This window comes from Setaria viridis, chromosome 7, assembly GCF_005286985.2.
Source record: "Setaria viridis chromosome 7, Setaria_viridis_v4.0, whole genome shotgun sequence".
In the NCBI taxonomy this organism is placed as follows: Eukaryota; Viridiplantae; Streptophyta; class Magnoliopsida; order Poales; family Poaceae; genus Setaria; species Setaria viridis.
In genome coordinates, this window is record NC_048269.2 from 31,931,453 (window position 1) to 31,953,548 (window position 22,096).

The 22,096-nt window shown below is 43.6% G+C and overlaps 4 protein-coding genes across 4 annotated transcripts; 1 reads left to right on the forward strand and 3 right to left on the reverse strand.

Annotated features, from left to right (window-relative positions):
- Positions 1-279: 279 nt before the first annotated feature.
- LOC117865737 (uncharacterized) lies at positions 280-1,584 on the reverse strand. Its single transcript, XM_034749977.2, has 2 exons — positions 870-1,584; positions 280-764 (listed from the first exon to the last, which is right to left on the reverse strand). The coding sequence occupies exons 1-2, from the start codon at positions 1,363-1,365 to the stop codon at positions 580-582; spliced, it is 681 nt and encodes a 226-aa protein (XP_034605868.1). The 5' UTR covers positions 1,366-1,584; the 3' UTR covers positions 280-579.
- Positions 1,585-9,905: 8,321 nt separating this feature from the next.
- On the forward strand, positions 9,906-11,635 carry LOC117864886 (probable indole-3-pyruvate monooxygenase YUCCA11). Its single transcript, XM_034748953.1, has 4 exons — positions 9,906-10,517; positions 10,643-10,879; positions 10,977-11,099; positions 11,450-11,635. Exons 1-4 carry the CDS (start codon positions 9,906-9,908, stop codon positions 11,633-11,635), a joined length of 1,158 nt encoding a protein of 385 aa, XP_034604844.1.
- A 1,328-nt stretch (positions 11,636-12,963) lies between these two features.
- Positions 12,964-14,122, reverse strand: LOC117865245 (cis-prenyltransferase 4, chloroplastic). The gene is made up of 3 exons (XM_034749400.2): positions 13,838-14,122; positions 13,676-13,743; positions 12,964-13,578 (listed from the first exon to the last, which is right to left on the reverse strand). The coding sequence occupies exons 1-3, from the start codon at positions 14,081-14,083 to the stop codon at positions 13,116-13,118; spliced, it is 777 nt and encodes a 258-aa protein (XP_034605291.1). The 5' UTR covers positions 14,084-14,122; the 3' UTR covers positions 12,964-13,115.
- A 4,850-nt stretch (positions 14,123-18,972) lies between these two features.
- On the reverse strand, positions 18,973-21,190 carry LOC117865224 (cis-prenyltransferase 4, chloroplastic). Its single transcript, XM_034749377.2, has 3 exons — positions 20,917-21,190; positions 20,771-20,838; positions 18,973-19,604 (listed from the first exon to the last, which is right to left on the reverse strand). Exons 1-3 carry the CDS (start codon positions 21,160-21,162, stop codon positions 19,142-19,144), a joined length of 777 nt encoding a protein of 258 aa, XP_034605268.1. The 5' UTR covers positions 21,163-21,190; the 3' UTR covers positions 18,973-19,141.
- Positions 21,191-22,096: the final 906 nt, after the last annotated feature.

The window sequence follows — 22,096 nt, forward strand, 5'->3', positions numbered from 1 at the left end:
ATGATTTATGACTTGTCTTATGAGTTGTGACTTATTTGCTTATGTTTGCATATATGCTACATATACTTATGAAATATGAACTGAAATTCATGAAATGAAATTAATAATATTTAGGTCTAAATCTTACTAGTTTTTTGCATACCGCTAAAGGTCATAGCTTCTGTTATAGCTGCGCTATAATATCTATAGCTTTTTCGGGAGCACTCCGCTAAATTCTATAGCCCGCGATTTGCAACATTGAAACTAAGCACAGAGTATAGTAGAGAACTAGAGTGCAAGTTGTTGCAACAGCAATCAATCTTGTTCCTAAATTGCACACATTTTCCCAAGTATTTATCAAAGTGCAAGCAGCCCAACTCATGCTACTTGGTCGAGAGAATCTTCAAAATGTCGCATTGTCTCCTCGAGCGATAAACCAATCTATTGACTGATGATAGCTTGGTTCCTATCAAACACAATGTATATGACCATACCATATACTTACCAAATAGTTGGTGCGTGCGCTATGTATTTATGCTATACAAGTATACAGCTACTAGTTGATCGAGATTTTTAATTTGGGAGTGCTGAGCTGCTAGACTAGGAGAGCGTGATGAAGTCGTGGAGCGAGGCGACGAGGCTGGGCGGCCAGTGCTTGGTGTCCCTGACGTAGGTGAGGTCGGTGTAGTGCGGGTCCAGCAGCGTGGCGATGGCGAACTGGTTCTCCGCCAGCAGCGCCGCGTGCTTGTCGGCGTACAGCGCCGCCGCCAGCGCCGCGTGGATCTCTGCAAATATACGTATATATTATGTATATTCTACTACTTGAGATAGATATATAGATTATTGTGCATCATCTGCATCCATGGAGATACTGACGAGTGACGACTGACCTGGGTATCCCTTGAGCGCGATGGAGACGTCCTCCATCTCGGCGATGGACTCGTCGCGGTCGCCGATCTCGTAGAGCACCAGCGCCCGCCCCACCCGCGCGTACTCCGACAGCGCCAGGTCCGCGTACTCCCGCACCACGCGCGTGAACGACGCCAGCGCCTCCGGGAACTCCCCGCGCGCCTGCAGCTCCCGCCCCAGCTCCAGGAGCCCCACGGCCTCCCCGACGCGCCGTGACACCGCCGCGCTCGCCGCCCGCTCCGCCTCCGTCACCACCGGCCCGTCGTACCCCACCAGAGCTCCTTCTCCTCGTCCTCCGGCCGCCGCGGCAGCTCGCGCGCCGCCGGTCGCCGCGAGGAGAAGGCCGGACACGAGCAGCTGCCGCCTCCCTGCTGCTGTCCTTGTCGACGCCGACGACGGTGATTGGGTGGTGGTTGGTGGCGGCGGTGCCGAAAGCGCGGCTGCTCCGGTGGCGAGCGGCGGCGTGGGAGGCTGCATGGGGAGGGCGGAGGCGTGGCGCTCACATGCCCCCAACGTGTCGTCGTCTCGTTGAGCAGAGGGAGAGAGCTAGGGAGGGATAAGGTTTGAGAGGCTCTGCTCTAAGATGTGGAACGACTTGGATGTTGAACGTGGGAGAAATTAAAATTCTTGAAACAAACGGAAGCAGGTATTGTGATCGGCTCGCATTCGTCGAAAGGAATGGTCTTGAAATGGACGGTTCATACTAAGAGCTTTTTGCTCTGCAGCGTTGAGCGTGACGGACAAAGGTTTCAGGCACAATGCAAGATGAGCCAACAACAAAGCGGCACACACCGTCACCTCCCGTGTTATTCGGTACTCGTAGCTTTTAATACAGAGGACATTGCAGATCTCCAATGAATTTTAAGTGTCATGCTTTTTTTGGAAGAAACCTAAGTGTCAGACGCCTGATATTTTTCGTTTCACAAGGGACAGTTCGATCAAAAACGAATGGCAAATAGCCACGCCACGTTCATCATGTCTACTCGATCCACCATCTCTCTCGTCTTCGACGTCACGGGTTCACCATTTTGTGCCTTGTCACCCCCACCCAACCACAAGCCGTATACACTGATGTCCACCGGGCCAGCCCACCGCCAGGAGACCTTCCTCTAAACTCTAATTAAGGCCACATGGTACAAATCAAATAGCTTATTACTCCCTCCATCCTAAATTACTATTCGTTTTAGTTTCTCAAGGTACATAGCTTTTGCTATGTATGTATGTATGTTTAGATACGTAGCAAAAGTTAGGTATATAGAAAAGTCAAAACGAATAGTAATTTAGGACGGAGGGAGTAGAAGCTAGGAACACTTGTCCACATAAATCGACTTAAATATTCACCAGCTTTGGTCGTAGTTTAGGATTTAAGTCGACTGCAGTTTACGATGCGTTGTTCAACGAAATTGCAGCAGGATCTGTCCTCTATCATTCATCAGGTAAGAAAGGAGAAAGTCTTGTGAGTACAAGATGGGTGGAATGGAACAATGTCCTAACACTAACATGACCATTTCAATTTAGGAAAAACAGATCGAAGAGATAGATGGTCGATTCGCAAAGAGCATTACTACTACAATACCCTCGTTTACCGGATATTGTTCATCATAAAGCCCATTTTTCAATTAATATAGATTGGTTTTAGATGATTAAAATGGTGAAGTGCCTTTGCAAACACCCCATGCTACTCACTCGCGTTACTCCACGACCTAGCTTATGCCCATTCAAAGTAGGCAATTTTCTTGCACGAAGCCACAACCTGAATGGTGGCTAAGTTGGAAAGCACCTCTTCATATGATAATGGAGGATTGACTGTACGATTTTATCCACTTTCTAGCTCTGAAATCCTCACGACTGACACAGATAAAAGTGTTTTTTGTGATTTCTTCAGATCCACCAAAACCCAGTGCCCATGATTTGTGTAGTTTGCTGGGACATTCAATTCAACCAAAGGATCCCTTTAGTGTTGAACCAAGGCCGAGAATTATTTTCTTAGATTCTTGGAAACCTTCACAAATGAAATAAAAGAAAAGAAAAACAGCTTTGGTTCTGAACGAAAAGAATCCCATCTTTTATGTTCAAGAAGAAACAATCAAGGTATATGCCTTCAAAAGGTAATACATTCTCCAGAAAAGCTAAAACGGACGGACCCTTAAAACAAAAGTGAAAAGGGAGAAACTCCTGAAACTGAAAGGTATTCGTGTACTCATCAGTCTAGACAAGAAACACTGTCATGCACAGCGCATACACGCACAAGGTAAGCCGTATACACCAGCACATAAGGATAAAAATATTTGCAAATCTGGCATGTTAATCCAAGAGAGAGCATGATATGTCACACACTCACACTCCATGTGCAGCAGAAAATGTGATCATACTGCATAGCTGTTCCTCTACTTTTATCCGAGTTTTCAGGTCTGTTGGCAAACCATACACCTGTACACAACGATAGAATTTGTAAATACTTACAAGTTATAATAAACAGAGCGTAATATGAGATCTCAAATTCCCCCAAGTAAAGCTTCCTTTTCTTTACTCAATCAAAAGGCAGCCAGTTAGCAAGCCATACACCTGTACACGATGACAAAAGAAATACTTGCAAGTTATACACTTACACTAAGAGCGTGATATTGCACACTATGCATTGAGCAACAGACTAAAATTAAATGTGATCATAGTACTGCTTACGGTTTCAGAATTTGGTAACCATACACCTGTACATACTGAAGAAAAATCTTCACACACACTGCAAATCAACCTAATAAGCAGATGACATGTCACCGTATACCTCTTGACATGTATTGCACGGCTACTCCTTTATCCTTTATTCCAAAGCATATAAAGGTTTTCAGTTTTACTTTATTACTCCCTCCGTCCCAAATTATAGGTCGTTTTGACTTTATTAGATTCATAAACTTTATTATGCACTTAGATATACCCTATGTCTAGATGCATAATAATATCTATGTATCTATAAAAGCCAAAACGACCTATAATTTGGAACGGAGGGAGTACTTTGCTTGCCCACTTCTTTTTAACTCTAGAGGGACACGTATTTAGGCCAACCATATAATGTCACATCCAGTTTTAAAACAAAACCAAGTGCTACATATATGTATGTCAGGATCTAGTTTAGTTTCATATATATAGTGACATCACAAGTGAATAACAGTAGTAAAGAAAAAGAGTCAATCAGAGATATACGCTTAATCCTGGAAACGGAGGCTCCAAACTTCACAGGCAATCGACTGGGGGTTGCGTATGCCTAGAACTCAGCATCATCTTCACAACAACTTCATAGCAGCTAGCTTCTTCTTTTGAGCAATGTTGGTTATAGTAAGGGTGAGCACATGTCGTACTCAGCAAGTGTGGGGAAAATACGAATGCAAGGCTTAAACAAGGAAAAGCTGACTGGTTAACTGCATTAAGTATTTTTAGTTGGTCAAATTTTATTAGCACCTGATTACTAAAGTATAAATATATACCAACCTAAAATTAAGCATAAACATAGGCCATAAGCATATGGCACAACCATAACTACGATTTAAGTCCATCTTCAAGTTCAATTATCATGTGAGGGTGAAGGTCGCTCTTGACCGTGAGCACGGCTGATATATCAGTTTTACACTCTGCAGAGATTATACATCTTTACCCACAAGTCGCGTAAAAGTTTAGAAAAACTTTAGACCCAACCATGTTGTGCTGATCAGGCACTTATCACACTACCGAGGTGTGACTACATAGGGATGCTATGAGGCCTTTACAAAAATTCCCTAGTAAAGATAGCTCGTTAAGGTTTCATGATCAACGCAATGCATAAATCTTTCTTAAACTGTGAAGCTACCATAGAGCAGATCAGTTTGAGGGTTGAGCTATACACCAACTACTGTCTCCTCCTCTTGCCCCTTTTAGGTAAAACTACCACAAACTAGAGTTTATAATTAATTAGCCAAGACCAGAGCCATGTAGTCCTTGTGGTTGCACTATTTTCCTGGGTGGTCGCTCCATGTTCCAATTAAGCATGGTGATCTTGTATTAATGAAAAGTATAGCATTAATAAAAAAAGTTTAATCATTGAGTTCATTAAAACCACCGTACCCAAGTATAGTAGCTAAGCATAGCTACCCAACAGAAAGATAAACCTAGGTTGATAAGGAATGATCATAAAAACTAGGCAAACCTTAATAGGACCCATCAATATTAAATGCAAGTATATGCAATAGTGATTAAATAAAGTTACTGGACAAAAGCATAAGGACACACTTGCATTTCTCCGAAGATATAGCTCCTCAGATATCTTTAGCTCTTGTTCTTCAAAGCTCTCAAGCGACATTCCTTCTACTCGCAACAATCATCAAGCACAAGCATACAAACAAACAAATAAGCACAACTAAGAACAGTACACCAAGCAAAAGAAAAGCTTTAAAAGAGCGTACTAAAGGATAGGGCTCGATTCTAAGATCGTGAGGATGCAAGAAACGCTTAAATCGGAATTAAGGTTGAAAAGGCACAGCTATCGAGAGATTAATATCAAACAAGAAAAGACTATGGGCTAGATATGTTTTAACTCAATAAAATCATGTGTGAAGGTTATTTTAGAGAAACATCTTATGTTAGAATTAACTCAAATTATATTAGTATCTGAAAAAGCCACAATAAAACTTAATCAAATTTTTATTTGTAACTGTGTTCGTATAAATTATACAAATTAATCATTTATTCGGAAAATAACTCCGCCGGAACATCTAAGTGCATAGCTTTATGATTCGGGTTGAACTAACCAAATATAATTAAAAACATATTTATATTCATATTAGTCAAATTAATATTTAATAAAGAAAAATCGAGATATAACCAATGTAGCTTTTATTTCGACAGCAAATTGTATAAACATTACTCAATTTAAGTTTGACTGAAAACCAAGGTATAACACTTATTAGCTTTTAATTTAAAGAATTTTTTAAATAAGCATTAATCAAATTAACATCTATTATGAAAAAGCGGTTACAACACTAAGTAGGTTTTAATTAAAGAAGACATGTTTAACAAGTATTAATCAAATTAATATTAAATTTATTTTAAAAACATGCATGATGGAAAATATCACCACTAACGTGTAGTTTATATTATCATGAATATAATGCAACAAGAACGGATATAGACGTTGCTAAAACGAAGGTTTCATGTACTTAGATGCAATAACTAAACATCAAAAGGGCTTGCAGAGAAGATTGGCAAGACACATGGAATAGTGCTCGCCATTAGGTCAAAGGGGTGAAAGCCTAGGGTTAGATCTGTTAAAGTGCTCGGGTTGGATTGGCTTGCAGAAACCTAAACTTTCTAGGGGGCTTTGACCTAATGGCGAGCACTACAAGGTTTCAGGTACTTAGATGCAATAACTAAACATCAAAAGGGCTTGCAGAGAAGATTGGCAAGACACATGGAATAGCGCTCGCCATTAGGTCAAAGCCTAGGGTGAAAGCCTAGGGTTAGATCTGTTAAAGTGCTCGGGTTGGATTGGCTTGCAGAAACCTAAACTTTCTAGGGGGCTTTGACCTAATGGCGAGCACTACAAGGTTTCAGGTACTTAGATGCAATAACTAAACATCAAAAGGGCTTGCAGAGAAGATTGGCAAGACACATGGAATAGTACTCGCCATTAGGTCAAAGGGGTGAAAGCCTAGGATTAGATCTGTTAAAGTGCTCGGATTGGATTGGCTTGCAGAAACCTAAGCTTTCTGAGAGTTGCAAGACATAGGAGGTAAGCTAAAGATTACAGGACTTCTAGGGGCAAAAAAAAACAAAAACTCGGAGCTTTGGCTCCCATTGCGGCCGGCGGATCGGCGACTCGGGCGGCCTAGGGTGCAGACGGGTGGCGCAGGAGATAGAGGAGATGGAGGGCGTCACGCAGGGGTCCTCATCGGCGACGGGGCGGACGGATTTCGGCCGGAATTTGGCGCACGGCGGACGGAGGAGATGGCCGGCTCGGGGCTTCGCGCGGGCGGAGCTGATCCGGCGGTCGACTGACGACGGCGGGTGGTGGAGAAGAGGCGCGGAAGCTCGGCGAAGCTAGTGGCCCTGGCGGCTTCGTTCGGCTGTGCCCCTGGGCGGCGAATCGGGCGGACAGAGCTCGGGCGGTGGCTCTGCTCTTCGCGAGGGCCGCGGCACTCCGGTGACTTGACGACGACAAGGAGCGGTGCACCGGCTTCGTCTCGGAGAGGGGATCTTCGAGGTGGTGGTGGCTTGCTCCAGGGACGAAGAGGTGCGGCGCATCGACACAGCGAAGGCCGGCGGCGGCGCTGTGCGAGCCGGGAAGAACGAGGCGCGGCCGGCGCGAGCAACAGGGAGAACGAGAGGCTCGGCTGTCGCGTTTTATAGGGCGCGGGGCCCGATGATGGCCGTGGCGCGCACGCCAAGAAGGCGGCGGCGGCGGCGGTGGCCATGCAGCGCCAGGGAACTGGCGGCGGCGCACGGGCCTGGCTGGGCCGAAGCGGGCCTAAGCGGCTGACGCGGGTTCGGCCCACGGGCTTGGCCCGTTATGAAAAAGAATAGATTATTTTCAGAAATAATGATTTCTCGTGAAAAGGAAAATCAAGAAATTTCTAGATAACCCATTAAATTCACGAAAAATACTCTGAAAATCCAAAAATCTAGGAAAAATCTCAGAGATAGTTTGGGACACGAAGAGTCCAAATAAAATACTTGGAGCTCGTGAAAAGAATTATAGAGCCTTCTAATTGATACATTTAGCTCTAGGAAAAATGAGAATGAGGTCTAGAAAAAGCTATAAAATTCTTAGAAGGATTTGGTCATCATCTAAATGTATTTTAAAACTTTTTGCACTCATGAAACACCAGAATGCATCTGCAAGAATGCAACACACAAAGAATAACTTTATTTAATTCAGAAAAACAACCAATTATTTTTCCTAGACTAAATTTCCTGTCAAGAAAATAAATGTTGAAAAAATTTTAAAACTATGAGAAAATTATTGTTTAATTGTTCTTTCAGATCACATCCTAAAATCCAAAAATTTTAAGATGTGACATATAAACCAGTGCATGTTGACATAAGCAATGGGAAGTATAAAAGTTAAACGAACAGCATGAAGCACTATACATGCAGAGCCAGAGCCAAATATGAGATTATATATAGTGTGTAGCAAGCTCCACAGTATGTAAAGTGATTTCAGTTTCTGACTTTATAACTTTGCAATCCCACAAGTTACACTTCCACAAGTTTGGTTTTCTAGCATGACAGCAGTGATCGATTTGGCAACTTGATCCCTTTCTCCATAATTGGATATACATGTAACAAAAAGCAACAGTTTCAAAGTTGTTCATCTTTTCCGAAGCAAACTTTTGTATAAGAGATGCAATGAGAGGAAAGTTATTCCTTGTGATGTCTGTTTCTTCAAAAAATTTAATTGCGTATTGAAGTTCCATATTATTAATTTCCTAGTTTTCTGAATTGGAAACCAACTTAAATAAGCAACACATATAGGAGGAAAACCACATCAAAACACTAATAATATAATTATTACCAAATCTACTTTGAAAGGCAATACTTTTATGATCAGAATCACAATAATATGCATGCATATGTTGTCAAGCTTATAGTTTTTAAAACAAACATAGTTTCATAACTTTGAGAATTTGTTATTATTATTCTGAATCGTTATATACATTTCAAAAGAAAAGAGTGAAAGTATTTGTGAAGGAAGGCCAAAGTAGTTAATTTAATAATGAAGTGAAACCTGTTATAAGATGATGAAGGCCTCCGCCTAGCCATTGCGCCTTCTCTGGTGATGGCTGTTGCAGATCTGATCATATGCTGAGTTCTTGAGCTCTTGCAGGGCCAGCTTTTAGTGATTACTTGGGTGCAAGGCATGCACGGTGCAGGGGAGATAAGAACCTGAAAACAAATTGATGGCTAGGGTAATACTGATTACAATGTATATTGCTTAGAACCTGCCAGCTATATATATGAGAAGGGTAGAGATAGAGATGATATCGACTTGAGGGAAGGGGGGAAGTGGGGGGAAGGGGTGCTGCAGCGCACTTCCTTGCGCGAACAAGCTATATATATACACAAGCGTTAGATGCGGGGATGGTCACTATATACGCCATCCCCATATACGCATCGTTTACTTAAACGTAACGGAACCATTTTAACTTAATTTGGCCCAAATATGTATTTGGCCCATGGAAATTGGGCCTGCGCCAAATGAAAGAAAGGAATCTATAGCGAGGGGATACAATGCTTGGGCAAAATGAAGCACATCGCAAAAGATTTGGTTATAAGGAACGGAGGAAATTTCAAACATTAGAGGAGGTTGAATTGTGTTTTCTCTAGTAATGAGTATAAATTAGCTGTTTCATTTAAAGGATATATATGTGTTTTGAAAAAAATCTAATTATGAGTAAATTCAACACTTCACTTTTAAAAATGTCCGTGTAGTGATGATAAAAAATAACTCAATGTAGGAATCAATGTATGATTGGTTAGTTGACATAGTTAGAGAAAATCTTAACTATGGGATTATTCATCTAACGACATGGCAATGAAAGAATATTTTCAAAATAAGTACTTTTAAGTTAATATAATCCCCAAAAAGTGTTCAAAGGAAACACAACTTATTTGAAGTACTTGCTTAATTGCCAATTTAAATAAAAAAGTTGTAAACCCCAAAAGTTATGGTTGCAAAGAACATATGATAGGTTTATTAATTTCCCCCCAGTATGAAATTAATGGCATTAATGACATCATATAAAATTTTTAGAATGAATTAATGGTGCCATATATATTCACGCTAAATGTGAAGTAGTCTTGCATAATGTTCACGCTACTAATTGTATAAGAATTATGTAGTGAGGGACAGATACATTGTACACCTCCCCCCTACTACTATAAATAGATTCAAACAGCTCCCACACAACTCATCATATATTACCAAACCAAGTTCCCCTCTGGAACAACACTGCTTTTGTTATTCATCTTCTTCCCCAGTTCAAAAATTCTCAATGGAGAAGGTACTAGTTTTGATCGTAGGCGCGGGTCCATCAGGTCTTGCTGTAGCAGCATGCCTCAGCCAGCTCTCCATCCCTTATTGCATCGTTGAACGTGAGGATTGCAGTGCTTCACTTTGGCGCAAACGCACATACGATCGCCTCAAACTCCATCTTGCCAAGGAGTTCTGTGAGCTTCCTCACATGTCATATCCAAGTGATACCCCTACATACATCAACAAGGAACAGTTTGTGAGGTATGTTGATGCCTATGTCGATCACTTCAACATTTTCCCTAAGTATAGCACTTCAGTTGAGTCTTGCAAGTATGACGAAGTGAGCAATTGTTGGGACGTCATGGCACATGACAAAGTAACTGGCCTAGTGATTGAGTATACAGCAAGGTTCTTGGTTGTAGCAACAGGTGAGAATAGTGAGGGAATCATTCCAGAGATCCCTGGGCTACATGATTTCCCTGGTGAAGTCATACATTCATCAGGTTACAAGTCATGGAATAACTATGCTGGAAAAGAAGTTCTAGTGATTGGATGTGGAAACTCCGGCATGGAGATTGCCTATGACCTTGCCAGCCATGGAGTGGAGACCTCCGTGGTTATCCGTAGTCCGGTATGAATTACTACACTTATTTCCAAATATGTTGATTTTATTTTTCTCATGCTGTTTATTTGGAATATGAATCATGCATGGTATACTTTATTGATTCTCCACTTAACTTCATTATGTAAATACAGGTGCATGTTATGACCAAGGGGTTGATTAACTTGGGGATGAAACTAGTGAACTGGCGCCTTCCTGTGAAATTTGTGGATTTCATTATTGTGACTCTTGCAAACATTCGATACGGTGATCTGTCCAAATATGGGATCATCAGGCCTAATATGGGGCCATTTCTTCTCAAGGCAAAGACTGGACGGTCAGCAGTCATAGATGTTGGCACAGTTGATTTAATAAAGAAAGGTGTTATCAAGGTGAGCACATTTACATGGTATAATAGTAGACCTAAAAGTTGAAAAATATACCAATTTAAACTTGATAAAGTTTATTCATGATTTTTGTGCAACGCAGGTGCTTAGTTCAGTATCCTGCATAAGAGAAGATTCTATAGAATTTGAGGATGGAAAAAACTGCTGCTTTGATTCTATTGTATTCGCCACAGGCTATAAAAGCACTGCAAACAGGTGGCTTAAGGTATGTATGTATATCAGCAGCAGCCTGGCAGCAGTCATTAATGAAGAAATGATTTTTTTTTACCTTTTATGAAAACTTCAATAGTGGCAGTCTTTAAAAGCGTCTACCTCTGCCAACCATGAAAAATCTAGTATGATTTTACCCCTTTTTCTAATGCTTACAAGAGGGCAGTTACTAAGAAAAACATACAAACCTCCACCACCTATGGAAAAGCTACTTTTATTTTTGTTTACTAGCTTAACCAGAAACTTAAAGCACTGCATTCTGTTACCAAATGCTTTGGATTCTCTTCAGAGAATAATGGTGGTGCCATATTCTTACGAAAATTTGTGCGGTTATCAAAAATGCAGAATGGTGAGGGCTTGCTGAACGAGAGTGGCATGCCCAAAAGGGAGTTCCCCAATCATTGGAAAGGTGAAAATGGCCTCTACTGTGTTGGGCTGGCAATGAAAGGGCTGTCTGGTATTTCCTGTGATGCAAAGACTGTTGCTGCAGACATCAAGTCCATCGTGGATTCGATGGGATCATTTTATTAACTGCCTTCCTTGGGTTTAAGATACCAGGAGAGGTCGGCTGTGTTGGCTTGCTCCTTAATTTCCCTTGCTCGCTCCAGTGTGGTCGTCTTTGGTTTGAATTAAGTTTGCTGGGTTGTTAACTCCCCCTATCTGTTCTACCGTCGTGAGTGTATGCATGTTCGTTCCCTGATTGGAGCTACTATATGGTAATGGATAATAGTGCTATGTATGTGTGTCGTAGGTGTTGTAATCGTGTGTAATGTTTGTGTCGTCTTCATAACACTACTGGAAAACTGACCATTGGTCCTAACCCTTAGTACCAGTTGGTTTTTTATTCGGTACTAATGTGAACATTAGTATCGGGTCTAATGGCTAGTCCCCGGGAGCCCCCGTGACCCCCTTTAGTATCGGTTGGGAGCTCCAACCGGTACTAAAGGTCACCCATTAGTACCGGATGGAGCCTCCACCCGATACTAATGAGCCTGAGGGGCTTTAGTACTGGGTGGAGCCCCCAACCGGTACTAACTTCCCTCCTATAAATCAGGCGTCTTCTTCCTCCTGCCTGAGCCATTTCCTCCAGCTCGGGTTTCATCCATTCATGGTGAAATAGGGGAGGTGCTGCCAGATTTTTGACCATTTCGTGGGGATTTCACTCATTCAAGTGTTCTAAAGGTTAGAAACTTCGTCCTCCCTTGATACATGGTTCGTATACTAAGTTTTATGCTTTAGAGCTAGAGTAATTTGTGATTTTTAAAATAAGGTACAATGGAGAAATTTTTCTTTATATGCAGGTGTTATTTAGAGCTCATATTTGTGATTTTTAAAATAAGCTGCAATTTTGAATTGCTATGTTTCGTATTAGGTACTAAAGCCCTCTTTAGTACCAAAATAGCAATACTGGTTGCACAACCGGTACTAATAGGGGTTAGGAACCGCAGAAGGCACTTTCCCATCAATGTAATGCATGGTGTGTAATGTGATAAAGTCGTTGGAATGCTATGGCATGATAATAAAGTATTACTACTATGGTATTATGTCTTCGATTTGTCACGTCTCTAGTTATTTGACGCTCACACTCTTGAAAAAATGTAATGCGAACGGAGATTATATTACTGCGCAGTTGCAGTATGTGACGACGACATATATCACGACCATGGCCCATCTTGCTCGTCACATTTTTGCCGGCACTCTTGTCGCCACACACGCGGACCAGGGCCCAAAAATCACCGCCGGGGCCCCAGCCCAACCGATAGCCCCGTTGGCAACACAACAAGGCTGTTGTGGTGAACTCTGCAAGAACTTAAACAGGACTATCTTGACGCAGACAACGACTAAGGAAACACTCCAACTTAAACAGGACTAACTGTTACTATATCCCTTTTTCTTGAACAACCTTTCAGTATTCCGTCAACAACCACACATCCTCTTTTTATTCGGAAGCAACTTGCTAGCATTGAGAAAATCTCGCTTACATTTCAAATCGTTTACGCATACCACACCTCTACTCCTGTTGGGATGATCTTCTTTGGCCAAACCGGCGTTCTCTGCTCTGGAAGTCCTTCAACGCCTGGAGGTAGTCATCCTCCCCAAAATCAGGCCACATGGTGTTGGTGAAGTAGAGCTCGGCGTAGGCCGACTGCCACAGCAAGAAGTTGCTGAGCCTCAGCTCGCCGCTTGTCCTGATGACAAGGTCGGGGCAACCGAACTCTCCCAGAGCGTTCGTGGAGAGGTGGCCGGCGAGCATCTCCTCGTCGATGTCCTCCGGCTGGAGCATGTTGTCCTGCACCTTGGTGGCGAGCTCCCGGCACGCTTGCACGATGTCCCACCGCCCGCTGTAGCAGACCGCGATTATGCAATGGTACTGCGAGTTGTTCCTGGTCATCTCCTCAGCTTCACGAGCAGCGTCCTGCAGAGAAGTTGGCATTCTTGAGCGATCACCGGCGACATGCACCCGAATTCCTTCCCTGTACTCAACAATTAAAGTCAGCTGCTGCAGTGTTCATATACCAAATTGTGTGGTGAGTGCCCAAATCGTTCGATCAGCAGTGCAAGTGTGCTCACCTCTCGTACTCGTCCATGTAATGACGGATCATCCGCGCGGTCATCTCCATCAGGAAGTCGACCTCAGCCTGCAGATTCAAAGAATAATGCAAGATCAGAGCCGTGTGTAAGCGCAAGCTCTGCTGGGTGCCAAAAGTAGCGAGTCAAATAAAAGGGCCTTGCCTCGGGGCGTCTGAAGTTGTCTTGCGAGAAGGCGAACACCGTGATCGCACGGATGCCCCAGGCGGCTGAGAGCTCAACTATCTTGTTGAGCACCTGTGCACCGGCCTCGTAGCCCTCCAACGTCGTCAGACCCCGCGCCTGCGCCCACCGCCGGTTCCCGTCCAGCACAAACGCCACATGCTGCGGCATCAACTCCGCGCGCAGCCCGCTCTGGACAAGCTTCTTGGGCAGATCGTTCTCAGCCATGGCAGCGACCGCGGGATGAAGGGGATGGATGGACCAATGAATATATACTTATATAGCCGTGAGATCCATCCTCTTTGTTTTCATTCTAGATCAGAGTGCTGCACCTTCTTTGACAGTAAATATTGAGAATCTTATTTAAAACATGTGACGAGTTGACTTCAAATCATGCGTGGCCTGATGTGGATTATTTGAAGCATGCATGGTCAGATCGACTACATAGATATGCGCAAGGGAATAGATCTGATACCAGTGGCTGATCAGACTACACTCATCAAACCCTCTAACTGGGAAAATAGGCACTTTAGTCCCTGAACTTTGCACAGAGGGTCAACTTCGTCTCTCAACTTATAGATTGGTCAATTTAGTCCCTCAACTTTCATTTTTGGGTCAAACCCGTCCTTGTGTTGATGTGATGCTCTATGTTAGCATAAAATTAATGCAAAAAGTCCATTTGGCCCTTGGCTCATCTAGGTCAAACATGTATATGCTCATGCTCCCTTAATACATACAAGTAATAATATATTCTTTAAACTGATACAAAATATGGATTCTAAAAAGTGTATGTACCCGTACTCTTTAAAGTCATTCATGCATGCATGTGCTCATACGAATTTGATAGGCAAAATATATATACTCAAACAAGTATGTACTGATATTCTTTTGGTATATATACAACTCAATGTGTGTGTGGGCATGTTCTAAAATCAACATATGCTCACATACTCGTGGTACGTTATACATGCTCCATGCATGCATTCATACTCCCTCGGCAAACATATGCATCTTCACATTTATTTTGGATCATACGTTATTATAATTCTAAAGGTAAAAATTGAAAAGAGAAAATAAATAAGGGTAAAATGGACCTTTTGTATTAGTCTCATACCAATTTGGAGCCACGTATCAGCATAAGGACGAGTTTGACCCAGAAATAAAAGTTGAGGAACTAAATTGGCCAATCTAAATCTAAAAGTTGAAGTATGAAGTTGATCCAAATGTTTTGGATTCTTACGAAAATTTGTGCGGTTATAAAAAATTGCAGAATTGTGAGGGCTTGCTGAACGACAGTGGCATGCCCAAAGGAGGGGAGTTCCCCAATCATTGGAAAGGTGAAAATAGCCTCTACTGTGTTGGGCTGGCAATGAAAGGGCTGTCTGGTATTTCCTGTGATGCAAAGACTGTTGCTGCAGACATCAAGTCCATCCTGGATTCGATGGGACCATTTTATTAACTGCCTTCCTTGGGGTTAAGATACCAGGAGAGGTCGGCTGTGTTGGCTTGCTCCTTACTTTGCCTTGCTCGCTCCAGTGTGGTCGTCTTTGGTTTGAATTAAGTTTGCTGGGTTGTTAACTCCCCCTATCTGTTCTACCGTCGTGAGTTTATGCATGTTCGTTCCTTGATTGGAGCTACTATATGGTAATGGATAATAGTACTATGGATGTGTGTCGTCAGTGTTGTAATCGTGTGTAATGTTTGTGTCGTCTTCATAGCACTACTGGAAAACTGAGCATTGGTTCTAGCCCTAGTACTGGTTGGTTTTTGATCTGGTACTAATGTGAGCATTAGTAACGGGTCTAATAGCTAGTTCCTCAGGAGCCCCCCGTGATCTCTTTTAGTATCGGTTGCAAGCTCCAACCTTTAGTATAGGGTGGAGGCTCCACCCGTTACTAATGGGTGACCTTTAGTACTGATTGTAGCTCCCAACCAGTACTAACCTCCCTCCTATAAATTAGGCGTCTTTTTCCTCCTTCCCGAGCCATTTCCTCCAGCTCGGGCTTCATCCATTCATGGCGAAATAGGGGAGGTGCTGCCAGATTTTTGATCATTTCGTGTGGATTTCACTCATTCAAGTGTTCTAAAGGTTAGAAACTTCTCCTCCCTTGATACATAGTTAGTATACTAAGTTTTATGCTTTAGAGCTAGAGTATTTTGTGATTTTTAGAATAAGGTACAATGGAGAAATTTTTTATTTATATGCATATGTTGTTTAGAGCTCACATTTGTGATTTTTAGAATAAGCAACAATTTTTTATGCTATGTTTCATATTAGTCAAAGAAATTGATATGAGGTTAGAGGAATAATTTCATAGTTTAGTCCTTTACAAACATGAGCTAAACAAATTATGGAGAAAAATATAATTTTTTTCATATTTAGTCATTTCCAAATATGAGCGAGATAAATTATGGTACATAGAGATAATAAGATGAAATAAGATAATAAGATGAAATAGAGGTGTGCAATTAGCCATTTTTAGAATAAGCTACAATGGAGAAACTTTTTATTTATATTTAGATGTTACATTTGAGCTAAATAAATTATGGGGAAAAATATAATTTGTTCATAGTTTAGTCATTTGCAAATATGAGCTAAATAAATTGTGGTACATAGAGATGGCTACTGTTGTTGGAGATAGTGACGATGGTGGGGGCGATCGTCATTCCTCTCGCAGCGAAAAAATGGTGGGGGCGATCGTCATTCATAATTGGCCCTCATGATAAGCCGAAGAAAATGAGCACGTGGGAGATAGCAATGCTTTGTTATTTGCAAAGATGTCATAAAGATGCTGTTGCGGCGGGTCAAGAACCTTCTTTTGGTGGTCATTATGCTCCACCGCAGTAGTGGATGCTGAGGTTAAAGCTCACTTCGCACCAAAGCATCCCGTGAAGAAAGATCCACCACTTGATAAGGTTAAATTTCGAGCTTTCATTAGAAGCATGGAGAAAAAGGTAGAGAAACCACCGCTATCTGATTACGACCGCTCAATAACAAAGACTTTTTAGACGAAGAAGAAAAGTGGGTCAAGTATTCCATGGCTCGGAATCCAATCCAACCAATCGACTGCCCCGCTCTAGGTACTTTCGGAGTTTGATAAGAATCTGCTTCTATTTGCCAAAGATACAAATCTCACCCCAGCTCAACTTCGAGGGAAGGATCACGTCCCAAAGCACCCTGGGGCTGCTAAATGAAAATTTGAGTTAGGGAAACCGCTTGTGTGGCCGCACTTGGTGGACCGTCTTCCAACGAAGATGTACAAATTGCCCAATGGTACATGGAGGCTTTAGCCAATGGTTTACTCATGCTCGAAGTTCGGATTGGAGATCAACATTATTTCCGTAGGGAAGACATTATAAATGTACCGCTGGAGGAACTATATTTCTTTTACAATCAAGACGCACTTGACAAGTCACTCATCAATTCCTAGGTTCTGTAAGTCTTTAATTTGCTCTAACTTCAAAATCCCTGCTCTAGTCATTGTGCGATATCTTAACTCCTATTCGATTTTATATTATGCAGGAAAGAGATTCAAACTTGCTAGAGGAAAGGATACTATGACATCAGCTTCATGAACCCGGATATTATAAACGAGTCAACTATAAGAGATAGATCAAATCGGACCTTGAAGAACATATATAAGTTCCTAGACAACCAACATTACAAGAAGTACATACTTCTACCGTACAACTTCAAGTGAGCATGTTTCCCATCTCTTTTCTTTTTCGAACTAGCAGTTAAATATAAGACTAACTAGCTTTGGCTATGCATATATGTACAAATTCCACTGGATACTCCTTATTATCACGGTTGATCGAAGCTCGGTCTATATCATGGACTCTTTGAGTAAATTAAGAGATCAATACAAAAACCTCATAAACATTCTTAACAAAGCATGGGCTCGCTTCCATCGACATCACGCAAGTGAATTCAAGGAGGAACTTGATTTCAAGCCTGAATTCCCGGTATGTGTTGAATTTCCACATCTCGATACTTTCTTGAACATAACAAATATTTCATAACTTCTTTTGCCATATATATAGTGCTTGAGACAGAATCCGGGGAATAATTTATACGGATACTACGTATGGGAGTTCATCAATAGCTTTGTAGGTCCCAAGCGTATAACCGACAATGAATTCAGAGTAAGAATATAAATTTGTTAACAATAAATTAGTTCTAATTGTGCAGATCTATTGATCTACTATATAATAACCTTTGTCAATGACACAAATGAGAGACATGAAGGAAGCACTCCTCGAGATAGAAAAAATTAGGGGAATTCAATAACAACTCAGTGGATTTCTTCTGGATAAGGTAGTAAATCCTGCGGGGAAGTTCCATAATGATAGATCAAATCTGCGTCACCGTCAGGACTCGGGTTCAGAATAGTTGATCCAAATGTTGAACTTCAAGTGTTGATGCAATGTAATATTATTCATAAATGTGAATGCAGAAGATGTCTATATATATAATATTATATCAAATGTAATATTATAGATAAATACAACTTTATATATATATGAGTGTATTAGAATTAGTATACGTAAAAGAAATAAATACAAAATACTAATATAGAATAAAGAAATAGAAAAGAAAATGAGAAAAAAATAGAAAAGAAAAAAAGACCTTTGGTACCAGTTGTTTGACTCAGTACTAAAGCCCTAAGTAGTAATACCGTTTGCACAACTGGTATTGAAGGGAGGTTAGGATCCGGTACTGAAGGCGCTTTCCCCCGCGGGTGCAACGCATGGTGTGTAATGTGATAAAGTCGTTGGAATGCGATGGCATGGTAATAAAGTATTACTACTATGGTATTATGTCTTCGATTTGTCACGTCCCTAGTTATTTGACGCTCACCCTCTTGAAAAAATGTAATGCGGACGGAGATTATATTACTACGCAGTTGCAGTATGTGACGACGACATATATCACGACCATGGCCCATCTTGCTCGTCACATTTTTTCTGGCACTCTTGTCGCCACACACGCGGGCCAGGGCCCAAAAATCACCGCCGGGGCCCCAACCCAACCGATGGCCCCGTTGGCAACACAACAAGGCTGTTGTGGTGAACTGCAACAACTTAAACAGGACTATCTAGACGCAGACAACGACTAAGGAAACACTCCAACTTAAACAGGACTAACTGTTACTAGATCCCTTTTTCTTGAACAACCTTTCAGTATTCCGTCAACAACCACACATCCTCTTTTTATTCGGAAGCAACTTGCTAGCATTGAGAAGATCTCGCTTACATTTCAGATCGTTTAAGCATACCACACCTCTACTCCTGTTGGGATGATTTTCTTTGGCCAAACCGGCGTTCTCTGCTCTGGAAGTCCTTCAACGCCTGGAGGTAGTCATCCTCCCCAAAATCAGGCCACAAGGTGTTGCTGAAGTAGAGCTCGGCGTAGGCCGACTGCCACAGCAAGAAGTTGCTGAGCCTCAGCTCGCCGCTTGTCCTGATGACAAGGTCGGGGCAACCGAACTCTCCCAGAGCGTTCGTGGAGAGGTGGCCGGCGAGCATCTCCTCGTCGATGTCCTCCGGCCGGAGCATGTTGTCCTGCACCTTGGTGGCGAGCTCCCGGCACGCTTGCACGATGTCCCACCGCCCGCTGTAGCAGACAGCGATTATGCAATGGTACTGCGAGTTGTTCCTGGTCATCTCCTCAGCTTCACGAGCAACGTCCTGCAGAGAAGTTGGCATTCTTGAGCGATCACCGGCGACATGCACCCGAAATCCTTTCCTGTACACAACAAACTAAGATCAGTTGAAGTGTTGGTACCAAGTTAAGGCCCTGTTTGACATGGCTCCAGCTCTGGGTGGAGCTGCTCTACTCCAAAACTCCAGGTAGAGTCAGCTCCACTCCAGAACTCCAGAAATAAAATGGGGTGTTTGGCTAGATGGGTACTCTCAGCTCCAAAAAAAATCAATTTCAGTGTTAATTGCCATTGTTGCCCCCAATTCAGGCCCCACTTGTCATCCTCTCCCTCTCCTTTCTTCCTCCTTTCTTTTTCCTCTCTCTGCCGTTGCCCACTGGTCACCCGAAGGAGGAGGAGGGGAAGGCACCAGCAGGTGGGTGGTGCTGCCGGCGGCGGGAGGTGCGGCCGGTGGCGGGGCTAGCGCGGGCGGCGGGGGGTGCGGCCGGCAGTGGGGCTCAGGCGGGCGGCGGGGGGTGCGACCGGCGGCGGGGCTAGCGCGGGCGGTGGGGGGTGCGGCCGGCAGTGGGGCTCGGGCGGGCGGCGGGGGGTGCGACCGGCGGCAGGGCTCGGGCGGGCGGCGGTGGAGGCAGCTGGCGGCGGGTGTGCGGCTGGCGGCAGGGCTCGGGCGGCGGCGGTGGGGGCGGCCGACGGCGGGGGGTGCGACCGGCGGCGGGGCTCGGGCGGGCGGCGGGGGGTGCGGCCGGCGGTAGGGCTCGGGCGGGCGGCGGTGGGGGCGGCCGGCGACGGGGATCGGGCGGGCGGCGGGGGTGCGGCCGGCGGCGAGGGTGGGGCAGGCGGCGGTGGGGGCGGCCGACGGCGGGGCTCCAAGGCCGGAGCGCGCAGGACGGAGGGGCCACGGCGGCCGGCGACGGGAGCGACGGGCGGCGCTAGCGCGGTGGAGACCGGTGGAGACGAGCGTGTAGAGTCTCGGAGGAAAATAGAACGAACCGTTTTTTCTATATAACCAGTGGCATTGGTGGGTAATTATCCACCAACTCCACGAGGAGGTTCAAAAGAGTGGTTTCTGGAGTAGCAAAAGAGGTGCTCCAAAACTCCACCTCCATTTGCACTACAGCTCCATGGAGTTGGCAACTCCATGGAGTTTTGGAGTTGGGGTGTTTGGCTGAATTTTTTGATGGAGTTGCTGGAGTTTAGGCGTGGAGCTGTGCCAAACAAAGCCTAAGTAATTATGTGGTGTGTGAGTGCTTACCTCGCGTACACGTCCATGGTATCACGGATGCCCCGCTCGATCGACTCCAGCGTGTAGTTGACGTCCTCCTGCAGGCAAGAGCCGTGTAAGCGCAAGATCTGGCCGATTATTAAGAAGCTAGCCGGCGATAGAGATCAGCCACTTGCCTGGGGGCGTCTGAAGTTGTCTTGCGAGAAGGCGAACACCGTGATCACGCGGATGCCCCAGGCGGTTGAGAGCTCCACTATCTTCTTCAGCGTGTCTGTACCGGCCTCGTAGCCCTCCAACGTCGTCAGGCCCCGCGCCAGCGCCCACCGCCTGTTCCCGTCCATCACAAAGGCCACATGCTGCGGCATCAACTCCGCGCGCAGCCCGCTCTGGACAAGCTTCTTGGGCAGATCGTTCTCAGCCATGGCAGCGACCGCGGGATGAAGGGGATGGATGGACCAATGAATATATACTTAGGGTGTGTTTGGTTAGTTGTATCATTTGATTCATGTATGAAATGATTCAAAATAATAATATCCTTTTGTTTGGTTGGGTGAATTGGGCCAACTCATCCAGGATGAGACCATCCCACTTAATACATTATTCTACTAATTAGAGTTAACCATATGATACAAGCAAATTGGTTGAACCACCCTATCCAGGATCATCCATGCATGCATCATGTGGTGCATGCAACCAAACGCACCCTTATATAGCCGTAAGATCCATCCTCTTTGTTTTCATTCTAGATCAGAGTGCTGCACCTTCTTTGGCAGTAAATATTGAGAATCTTAATTATTTGAAGCACGCAAGGGAATAGATCTGATACGAGTGGCTGATCAGGCTACACCCACCAAACCCTCTAACTGGAACTTTGGCCTTTGCACGGAGGGAATATATGCATAATAATATGGCAAAATAGGTACTTTGGTCTCTGAACTTTGCGCGGAGGGTCAACTTCCTCCCTCAACTTTCAGATTGACCAATTTAGTCCCTCAACATTTATTTTTAAGGTCAAACTCGTCCTTGTGTTGATGTGGTGCTCTATATTAGCATAAAAGTAATGCAAAAAGTCCATTTTACCCTTAGCTCATTTAGGTCAAACATGTATATGCTCATGCTCCCTTAATACATACACGTAATAATATATTTTTTAAACTGACACAAAATATGGTTTCTAAAAAGTGTATCTACCCGTACTTTTAAAGTCATTTATGCATGTGCTCATAGATAGGCAAAATATATATACTCAAACAAGTATTTACTCATATTCTTCTGGTATATATACAACTCGGTGCGTGTAGGCATGTTCTAAAATCAACATGTGCTCACATACTCGTGATACGTTAAACATGCTCC

Excerpts from the sequence above, each read along its gene's own strand:
- LOC117865737 (XM_034749977.2), bottom strand. The coding sequence starts at position 1,365 with ATGCAGCCTCCCACGCCGCCGCTCGCCACCGGAGCAGCCGCGCTTTCG. Across the intron at positions 765-869 it reads CGCGCTCAAGGGATACCCAG|AGATCCACGCGGCGCTGGCG; the intron begins GTCAGTCGTCAC and ends GTATATTTGCAG.
- LOC117864886 (XM_034748953.1), top strand. The coding sequence starts at position 9,906 with ATGGAGAAGGTACTAGTTTTGATCGTAGGCGCGGGTCCATCAGGTCTT. Across the intron at positions 10,518-10,642 it reads CCGTGGTTATCCGTAGTCCG|GTGCATGTTATGACCAAGGG; the intron begins GTATGAATTACT and ends ATGTAAATACAG. Across the intron at positions 10,880-10,976 it reads TAAAGAAAGGTGTTATCAAG|GTGCTTAGTTCAGTATCCTG; the intron begins GTGAGCACATTT and ends TGTGCAACGCAG.
- LOC117865245 (XM_034749400.2), bottom strand. The coding sequence starts at position 14,083 with ATGGCTGAGAACGATCTGCCCAAGAAGCTTGTCCAGAGCGGGCTGCGC. Across the intron at positions 13,744-13,837 it reads ACAACTTCAGACGCCCCGAG|GCTGAGGTCGACTTCCTGAT; the intron begins GCAAGGCCCTTT and ends TTGAATCTGCAG. Across the intron at positions 13,579-13,675 it reads TACATGGACGAGTACGAGAG|GGAAGGAATTCGGGTGCATG; the intron begins GTGAGCACACTT and ends TGTTGAGTACAG.
- LOC117865224 (XM_034749377.2), bottom strand. The coding sequence starts at position 21,162 with ATGGCTGAGAACGATCTGCCCAAGAAGCTTGTCCAGAGCGGGCTGCGC. Across the intron at positions 20,839-20,916 it reads ACAACTTCAGACGCCCCCAG|GAGGACGTCAACTACACGCT; the intron begins GCAAGTGGCTGA and ends TCTTGCCTGCAG. Across the intron at positions 19,605-20,770 it reads ACCATGGACGTGTACGCGAG|GAAAGGATTTCGGGTGCATG; the intron begins GTAAGCACTCAC and ends TGTTGTGTACAG.